Source organism: Topomyia yanbarensis, chromosome 1 (assembly GCF_030247195.1).
Source record: "Topomyia yanbarensis strain Yona2022 chromosome 1, ASM3024719v1, whole genome shotgun sequence".
NCBI lineage: Eukaryota > Metazoa > Arthropoda > Insecta > Diptera > Culicidae > Topomyia > Topomyia yanbarensis.
Genome location: NC_080670.1, coordinates 153,935,181 through 153,945,579, shown reverse-complemented (window position 1 = coordinate 153,945,579; position 10,399 = coordinate 153,935,181). Strand labels below are relative to the sequence as shown.

Below are 10,399 nucleotides of genomic sequence, written 5' to 3'. Positions count from 1 at the left end.
CGGTGTGGTAGCGTAGGTAATTGTGTTTATTGCTAAAATACATGATTTCGAGAATATCTAGAAGAGTTCACCACCTATTTTCACCACTCGGATCGATTCTAAAGCTTCTTTTCACCCTCGTGTCTTCAAAAGGGTGAGGGTAAGTGATAAAAGCTCTCTCTGTTTCGTATTCCCCTTCGGATGTGAGAGAGGACTGTTTCGCTCTAGAAAGAGCGAGCTTAATCTACTCTCGGTTTCGTGCATCGCAAGTGGGTGGTGGGAGATTTTCCACTCTCGCTTTCATGAGGACTGTCGGAAAAGCTGCGGTGCAGTTCGAGTGAGCTTTTCGGCCGAACAAGAAGAAGCAGAAAATTAAATTGCCAAACTGATCGCGATCGGTGACTGCAAGGCTGACTCGCAGTTCGCTTGCTCGGCAAAAGGCAGACCCCGGTTGAGAATAGTGATCATTACTTCGTTTGGATTGGTTTGAGGCACTACATCGCTCACGCCACACCGCGCCCTGGACAGAAAGATTGTTGGTGTTATTTTTTTGATCCCTCTACTAATTATTCGTACTTTCACGCTCTGTTTACCCGCAGCCAAGCACCCACCGTCTAGTCCAAGCTAGTCGATCGTAAACGATTCCTTCATTATCTGATTTCCGATCTGTTTTTTTTTCTCGCTTCCGTACAGGTTCAAGTGCCGATCATCGCCATTATTTGCCAGTGAGCTGAACGAATCAGGATCAGTCTCATCCGAAAAAGTAGTGATCGTGCGAATTGAAGAAGAACAAGAAGAAACGTAAACATGAAACCCTGTAGTTGGAGTGTGACGGCGTTGCTGCTGGTGGTGGCACTATGTGTTGGGACCACTTTAGCAGCTCCCAGCACCCGGGTGAAACGGGAGGACGAGCTGAAAGCTGAATCTGCCGGCGTCAATCCAGTCTTGGCCGAGGTTAGTGCATTTTTTGGCATTACTAACAAATCTAGTGAGAGCGAAATTGGTGGCTGCGTGCGTGAGAGACAGAACGTGAGTGAGAGGGGAGTGAAATGACGAGAGTGAAAGGATGAGTGCGAAACGGTCAACCTCCAAAGCAACAGGCGTTATCAAGGTCGAACACGTGAACGCACGCGGGGGCGAATTGGTTGCGCTCGGTTTGCATAAACGATGCTAATTCGATGGGAACAAATAAAGTGATAACGTTAGCAGTATGTATGTTCCGCAATGTTCAAGTGCTGAGCCTACGGTTATTAGCGCCGATTGTTTGTGTGGGAGAAAAGTGATGAACACCATTGTTCGCGGAGGGTCTCTTATGGTGGGAACAGACACGTGCTCACGGGGAGATACCGGCTGGTGGATGATCGAGACCATTTCAAGTTCAATCATAATTAATACAAATGAATGTTTTCCCACGACGATCGGTCAAGATAAGCATCTTGCGAGAATTATTTGCCATTTCAAATGCCACTGTGATGTTCATGTAGATAAGGAATCTCAAACATGGAAGAGTTAAGGTCCTTTATATTAACTCGTAGCGTTCATGTTTCGGAGTGATGTCTAAGAAGTGTTGTGTGTTTCTAATATGAGCAAGCGGCGAATAATTAAAAGTTTCGTTCCGATCAACATAATTCAAACCAAATAACGCATTCTTTACAGTTTCAAACCAACTAAGAATTGCAATCCATATTATAAAGATTCCGAAAATATATAAGGGACCATTCATAAATTACGTAACGCAAAAATTGACCAAAATTGACTCCCCCCTCCCCCCATGTAACAAATTGTCACAAATTTCTTCATACCCCCCTCCCCTGTTACGTAACAAATTCCTAGAAAAATTTTTTTTTCTTCGGTGAAAACATGTTACGTAACGATCTAGCTAACTCCCCCTCCCCCCTATGTCACAACATGTCACAACTTGTTGTACCCCCTCCCCCCCCTAAAAGCGTTACGTAATTTATGAATGGTCCCTAAGCTGTAGTCAATATGTAAATTACTACCAATTTAAATTTTGCCTGCAAAGGGGGCGGGGGTAGTTAGTAAGGCCCGTGCATCAGATAATGGTGAACTTTAATGTATCATTGATAAAAATCTCGTATTGTCAATGTAGAACAGGTCTCGGTTTCTTCCCAGATGACTTTATCTTCTAATATATTATTGAAGTTGCTATAACCCCTTCATGCCCATGTTGTTTATAAACAACAACGTTTTTAACGATCAATAACTGTTGATTTAGGCAAGTAACAAGTAAGACTAATAACTGTTACTATCACCTTTACCATGAACACCAACAGTTGTAATTATTATCCCTAGAACTACAGTTATTGCAATTAGTATGATTCGATTTGGATGAAGCAGTGCTGCCAAGAACAGTTTATGTTATCGGCAAAAGATGAAATTTTGATGTACATATCTTCGTTGTCTTGAAATATTATTAAAAATTTATAACCAATCAACTTTGCTTTCGCATTTAAAAATTGACCAGATTCTAGCGCTACAGGACAACCACCTTGATCAAAACAAGTTTTCCCTATTTCAACAGCTTGTAGAAAAAATAATTTTAGAATGCTATATGCGCTGCAAAAAAGTTGAGCTTGAAAGGGTTAAAAATACAAGCCAGACGTTTTGGAAACCCCCAAGCAGCTCAATGCAAAAATAATTTCAAAATTCTATTCCTTTTTTGGACAAATAGCTGTTAAGTCAACTAGACAGAACTTTCATGCATAATCGAAGTCTTTTAATGGAAATCCAGCCCTATACATTTCATAATGTCTACTACAGAAAAAAGCTTGTTGTTAAACCATCAACATCGAATGGTTATTCAAAGAAGTTTCAATGTTACTTCTGGATTTCCTCAAGGATTAGCGTGTATTCTCAAAAACTTTATTGAGTTCATGCCTTATATCTAAGAAATTGACTCTTCTCATTAGATCAATTTCGCAGCTATAAGGAATGAACTCAATAAAGTTTTAAAAGTTCAAGGTATTTGGATATTAAATGTGTTATGGCTTATACAGGGTGCGCCACCTGTATGTATCCTTTTTCAACATCGAACAACTCCGCTATTTTTCAGCCGATTTTCACAAGTAAACAAGTATGCCGTTTATCATAAAGTTTATGCCGTTTATCATAAACCAGGTTTAGAATACAACGTCGATTAAATGACCACCCTCATTTGATACACAAAAAGCAGCTGCTTTGCGGGCATTTTGCATGACATTTCGGGCTTAATCGCAGCAATTTCAACTCGTATACAGTGTGTCCCACATTTATACGTTCACCTCGTTTTTTCAAGATAACTTTTTTTACTTTCGAGCAAATTGCACCAAATTTTCAGTGATTGTTTTAAAACTTATTCAACGATGTTTCTAAAAATTTGGAAGCTCTGGTACGTTTCGTTCGTTTGTTATGGCAGTTTAAGTAAAGAAAGTGGTGTCCCACATTTATACGATCATCCTACTATTTTTTGGATAACTTTTTTCTATTCACAAAAACTGCTACGGATTTTCAGCGTTTATTTTAAAACTTAATCAACGATTTTTCTCGAAGTTTGGAAACCTTTGTGCATCTTGTTCGTTTGTTATGGCAATTTAAGTGAAAAATGTGTCCCTTATATATCCGTTCACCCTATTTTCTCAGAATAACGATTTTTCATGGCAACTTATTGCACCAAATTTTCAAAGTTTAACCTTTAAACCTAATTTACGATGTTTCTCAAAATTTCGAAGCTTTGGTGCATTTCGTTCGTTTATTTTAGCAGTTTAAATGAAAAAAGTTGTTCCTGCATTTATACGTTCACTAAGAAAAAATAAAGTTGTTCCCAAAAAATGCTTTACTCAAGTAAATATCCGGTATTAATCAACACAACGTTTATCAGTCAATCGAATTCCCATCATTTTTTAATACAAGTTTCCTTCGCTTTGGCATTTAATATAACGATTTTCTATATTTCTAGCTCTGGGCTTGTTTTAGAATGATTTGATTGCTTTCTTGAATTTTGCAACTGACGATTACTTCTTTGCGTTGTCATACATATCGGAGGTCATTCAAATATCAATTTCTCCGGACGTTATCGCGATTTAAAATGTTTCGAGTATGATGGTTCGTGATGTATATGACAACGCGAAGCAGTATTCGTCAGTTCCAAAGTTCAAGAAAGCAATCAAATCTTTCTAAACCAAGCTTTACATACAATGATAGGAATTCGATTGACTACTACATGAAGTGTTAATAATTGCTGGATAATTACTTAAATAAAGCATTTTTTAGGAAAAACTATATTTTTTCTTAGTGAATGTAAAAATTCAGGAACTTTTTTTTACTTAAATTGCTATAACAAACGAACGAAATGCACCAAAGCTTCGAAATTTTGAGAAACATCGTAAATTAGGCTTTAAAATAAACTTCGAAAATTTTGGTGCAGTACGTTTCAATGAAAAAAACCGTTATTCTGAGAAAATAGGGTGAACAGATATATAAGGGACACATTTTTCATATATATTGCCATAACAAACAAACAAGATGCACCCGGGTTTCCAAACTTCGAGAAAAATCCTTGATTAAGTTTTAAAATAAACGCTGAAAATCTGGAGCAGTTTTTGTGAATTGAAAAAAAGTTATCCAAAAAAATAGTTGGGTGCACGTATAAATGTGGGACACCACTTTTTTCACTTAAACGGCCATAACAAACGAACCAATCGCAAGTACTATGTTATGTTACTATGTTTGACGGTCCACTAAAGATTGGAAGAAACAGAAGAATAGTATATACATTCTGTTGCCACGTACGGGCTTGAAATGATGAAACAGGTAGAATATGGTTCGGTGTTTTTTTATTCCGATTATAGAGGCTTTAACTGGCCTCTTCGGGTTAGAAAAATCTCTTATGAAAAATTTCTAACCCTATATGCAGGGTCGGAACTCGAACCCTGGTACGCTGCGTACAAGACAATCGATTTACCAACTACACTACGCCCACCCCCATGACTCGGTGTGCTTGAGGGAGGAAGGTTGCACTAAATACTAGGTGTATAATGAGGTATTGCAAAGATGCATGCATCATTTTATACACCATCCAGTAACTTTGAAACAATTATTTTGTGTTCTTAGAATATATATTTTATAGTCAGAATAGAAGGTTAACATGTTTCAAAATAGGCTATAGTACCAATGATTTACCTTTTATTAAGTATTCGAACATACTGACATTTGTCTGATACAAACGGATATATATTAGGGTGGGGAATTGTTATATGGAAAAACGTAATCATAACTACATCAACTGAGCACAGCACCTTTTAGGATCCATTTGGGGTCCCGAACAACTGTGCAAAATTTGGGGTCGATTGGTTTTGACCCGGCGTAGCGCATTGTGTTTGAAATTTGTATGGAAATTAGTATGGGAAAGCCTATTTTTTGCATTTTCATTTCTACAGATTACAATTATTTCTGCAGTATACCAACAATTAGATGTGTAGTGTAGTTCAGGATATGCTCAACAACTTTGTCGAAGAATGTATGGTATTAGAAAGTCTCTAAAACATGTTATAGATGTTCAAAGTTTGATAAGTCGAAATAAATGCCAAAAATTTTTTTTTAACCGACACTGCGGCCGTATCAATGGTATTTCATATAGCATACCAAAATAACATCAGATATTTTAGATTTACCACATTAGTATGTTTGGATGAATTATTCAAAAGCCTTAGCTCAATTTCAAGGGCGTAGGTAGTTTAGCAATAGGGCGTAGTGAGGGGAGATTGTTGATCATCACTAATACAAATAGTAAATACGCATACCCGTGTCCGCCGGTTTCAGGAAGATTTCCTAAACTTCTTTCACTTCCAGTTGATCCAGAATGCGAAGCAGTATGGATTCCATCGGATTCAGTTGAACCATCGCGAACTGTTCGTTGATTCTGTATGAATTAGTTAGAAACCGATATTTTCTGTAAAGGAGACCTCCGGTTGGCATGTTTTTCACAGACAGTTTCAGGAGCTTTTGAGAAAATCAAAGAATGCATTCAACCCCGGTGGTGCATTTTTCTTACTTGAACGTGATATACGTACAGCACTGAGTAGTGTTGATCCTGTTAAATGTGCTAGTCCCTATCGTTTAATCTAAGGATGTTCAGATTTTATTGCGGCTCACCTCGCCGAGAAGTGTGCAGCGTGAGGAAAACTACCGACCAATTTCCATCATCTGCTGCACGGCGAAAGTGGTAGAAAATTGATATAAAGCTATATGTGTCCTTGTCATGTAAAGATGTGGAAGAAATACACCAAGCGATCAGAAGCGATGTACCTTCATTTGTAAAAAACTTCCGATAAAGTCCCATAAAACGTTGCCCTTAATTAGCTTAAACGACTTGGCTACCTCATCTGGCAAACAAAGTAGCTGAAGTGCTACCTAGACAATTGATCTATTATTTAAAATTTACGCAGATTATATTTACCTCTAAATTACCGACTGGAATCCCGCAGGGCAGTCATCTTGAGTCTTTGATATTTATCTTATTTTTCTAATATTTCGATTATAGAGGTTTTAACCTGGTCATTCGCTTCTTTTTCAAGTTAGGAAAATTTCTAGAAATATGTCTAACCCTATGTGCTGTGTTGGGAATCGAACCGAGGTGAGCTGAGAGATGGATTTACAAATTACACTATACCCGCCCCCTGTAGTCGATTTGTTTTACTAACTAAAGTACCCGTCGTTGCCTGTGAATGTTTTAAGATGATTTTCTTGACGACCGAATGAAAACAATATTCTAGTAATCCAAAAACCCCCGTTCAATTGTTTGTGCTATTTTTTTACACAAAAAGAAATAAAAAAACATGTTCAATAGTTCAATATGCTTTTATAACACTAGTTTACAAATTTTGGGATGTCTGCATGAAGTTAAGAAAAAAGGTGTTTTCCAAGTCCAAAATTGACGACTTTGGTCGCTGAACACGACAATCATATCCATTTTCTTTTTCAAAGAACCGTTTTTGAGGTTTTTTGAAAAACGTGTTTTTGAGCACTTTTTGCAGTTATTGGTCAATATCTCAGGAACCAATCTTTCGACTAACACAATCGACCCACCATTCGAAAGGTATGCCCATTCCAAAAATGTATAACATGTTTGGATTAAATATCAACAATTTAGAGTTAAGAGCAACCAAAGTCACAAAAGTAACGCTTGGTAAAATTACTCATTTTAGTTGATTTTTCATAAAAAAATTATACGGCAAAAAAAAATCTTTTAAAATCTTATGTAATAGATAAACTTTTCACGCCTTAGATCACGAAAATCTGATAAAAACTGGGGATGTTATAAAGCACCGAGTGAAAATTGTTCTGTTTTTCACCTATCTCTTTTGGTCTTAAATAAGATTAGACTAGTTTACAAGAAAAAGTGGTCTCTAGATTAATTTTAGGTCGCTGAATACGAAAATAATACTCGATTTCTCTTTCAAAGAAGTTCGAGTTTTCAAAAAACAAAACGTTTTTCTTTTTTTTTAAATTAGTTTATTTGACACGGCTCAATGCGTTAGCTTAAAGGAGCCATGGGTCTTTTATATATTTACAATATGTAAAAAATAAAAATTACAATACATTTTATTTTGAGCCTGTAAGATCCCGTGCGCGCAACTTGCTATTGTGAGCGGAGATCTTTTTTCGCGTAGGGAAGATGTTCCTTCTCTCGCCAATTTCGGGGTTATCCATGTCTCACTCGTTGTCGTTTACGTCCGTATCAGCATCTTGATTATTGCCTTGATACTCGCGATCAGATGTTCTTCCTGGCTTCTTGCCCTTGCGGGTCACGAATGTGAACACTCCATTCTTGGTGGTAGTTTCTTCACTGGTTGTATTAGTTGTTAAGTTTGAAGTACTTGACGCAGCTTTTACAGTTGTCATTATTGCCTGAACAGCAGCCACAAATTTGGCAACCGTTTGCGGTTCAGTTGAAGATATTGTAGCTTGGGTGTTGGCATTTCTTTCTACAGGTGAGCTTTCGTCAGCGGTTTCTGGACAGGGTTGTCCGTGGTGTGCCGTTTGTTCACAGAACTGGCACGTATTCGTTTGTCCTTGATATGTAAAACGAGTTCGCTGTGTAATGGTATCACCCCATTCTGTTTTGTACTGCAGGGTAAGGTAGGAGGGAATGGGCTGGTCTACCCGCATTCTCACCACAAAGACGCCATTTGAAATACCTGGGAAGTAGTTTCTCCATGTGTCCTCCGTAATAGATTCCACTGCTCCGAAATTCGACATGAATTTTTTAATTGCCACTTTGCAAGTAAGTGGAGATAAATCATGTAATTTAACTTCAATATTTCCATTATCCATGTATATAGGGATCTTGATTTCAACGTAGTCACAAACAAGCACGTGCTTCAAGTTGTTCTGCGAAATAAATCTTTTCGCCTGGGCGAATTTGTTGAAGGTTAGCAGCACTGCATGCCTGACGTGTTCAAGCTGTATGGAGGTGACTTCCGAAAACCGAAGCTGCATTTTCACCTTCAGCAGATGTTCCACATCACGAAAACTTGGTCTTATGTGAAAAGACCTGAATTCAATCGCCACTGTGTTAGGCCGACTAATCACGTTTTGTTGATGAGACTCAGTCATCTTGAAAAATCACCCAAGAATACAACGGTATCCTTTGTTCTTCAAACAATGCACACACGCAACTGTTTTTTCGTTCGCTTTGCACTGACTCGGACAGAAGCAGGAGCACACTGAGAATCGTGATCGCTGTCTTTGATGGTTGAAAATAGACTGACGTTTTTCTTTTGCTTCTTCTTTTTTGTTCTTGCTCTATTTTTTTATCACAGAAAAATTAATTTTTCATATTTTCAGAATCTAATGTGACAGATTTTAACAATTTTGTGGTAATCGCGATAAGCTAAGAAGAAAGGTGTTTTCTAAGTTAATTTTGGATCGCTGAATACGAAAACAAAGTCCATTTTTTTTTTTCAAAGAAGCATTTTCAAGATTTCTTTGAAAAAGGTGTGTTTGGGCACTATTTTCGTTACTTGTCAATATCGCGTTCAAATAGGATCCGATCGAAACAGTTCGAAAGGTATTGATGTGTCCTTTCCGAAAATGTATAATATGCGTTGATCAAATGTACATTTATTATGATTACAATCGACCAAAGTAAAAAAAATCTAATGCTCGACCTTTTTTTAAAAAAATGCATATTTCTAGCTATTTTTTATAATAAATCAAGGACAGAAGAAAATTCTTTTAGAATCTTTTTGCATAAATTTTAAGCCAATAGTCACAAAAATCGGATGGAAAATGTAGATGGTATGAAGCACCGAGTGAAAATTGTAACTTATTATTTTTCGCGCAATCATACTTTCGGTTGAAATAATCTTCTATACTTGATAGTTATTGTTTGTGTTGGGTACTGTCTTCTCGAGCTTGCATCCATCCATCCTGCAGCATTTGAATGGTTTTGGATATTTCAATGTACAACTCTTTTTAAAATGTGGAAATATTCGTTGGAATTTTTTTTCTGTGGTGAGTACATATTTAACAAATTAAAAGAATTTTCGCCTTCTGCTTCAACAGGCTTCGCAGCCGATTCTCAGTTCACAGAACATTACGTGGCTAGTGCTACGATCCCACTGAGTCCCGATAGGGACTCGAATATTTGACGACTGGCTTATGAGACCAGTGCTACACCCTCTAAACCGCCGCACCAGGGCAGGGTCTGCTAAAATCATAAAATTTTCATTTCGCTCAATGTGCCATAGCATCAACATTTTCCATCCGATGTTAGTGATATTAGGCTTAAAATTAACGTAAACATATTATCCGTCATCTAAGTTTCTTAATGGTCTGAAAAATTGCTTTCTGTAAAAAAAAAACAATTAAAAATGAGAAACTTTTAAAAATGGTATAAAATGCACTTTTTAAAGCTTTGGTCGACACATATTATATGTTTTTGGAAAGGGCATCTCGACACCTTTCAACCTGCATATTGACTTAATTAATTGGTTGATTTTGACACGAAATATTGACTAAAAACTACGAAAAGTGCTCAAAAGCGAGTTCTTTGAACAAAAAAATGAATATTGTTTTCGTATTCAGCTACCCAAAATTGGTCTAAAAATACTTTTTCTTGAAGCTTTATTTTTCTTGTAAACTATTTATAATTATTGTCGACAATTGGCAACATTTTTTGTATATATGTATTGTACACAATAATTATGCTGTCCACGATTGGTCTACAGGAGTACAAAACATTCAAATGACAATGCGAGTGTTTAGATTTTTGATCTCCGGATTTCCTTACTTCTCTATGAAATAGTTGATCTGGTCAAGTTCTTTTCTTGGTATGGTAGAAAATCATGCCTAGAACGTTCCCAGAATTCTTAAAAGTGCATTTGCAATATTTGGTAACGATCCGTGGAGTGGTTTAGAC

At 37.1% G+C, this 10,399-nt stretch overlaps 1 protein-coding gene across 1 annotated transcript in view; it reads left to right on the top strand.

The window, feature by feature from the left end:
- The first annotated feature begins 326 nt into the window (after positions 1 to 326).
- LOC131677927 (uncharacterized) overlaps positions 327 to 10,399 on the top strand; it is a 46,467-nt gene continuing 36,394 nt past the window's right edge. Inside the window, exons 1-2 of the mRNA XM_058958027.1 lie at positions 327 to 514; positions 673 to 933. Coding sequence (XP_058814010.1) covers positions 787 to 933 — 147 coding nt within the window. The 5' untranslated portion in view covers positions 327 to 514; positions 673 to 786. The remainder of the gene's footprint in view (positions 515 to 672; positions 934 to 10,399) is intronic.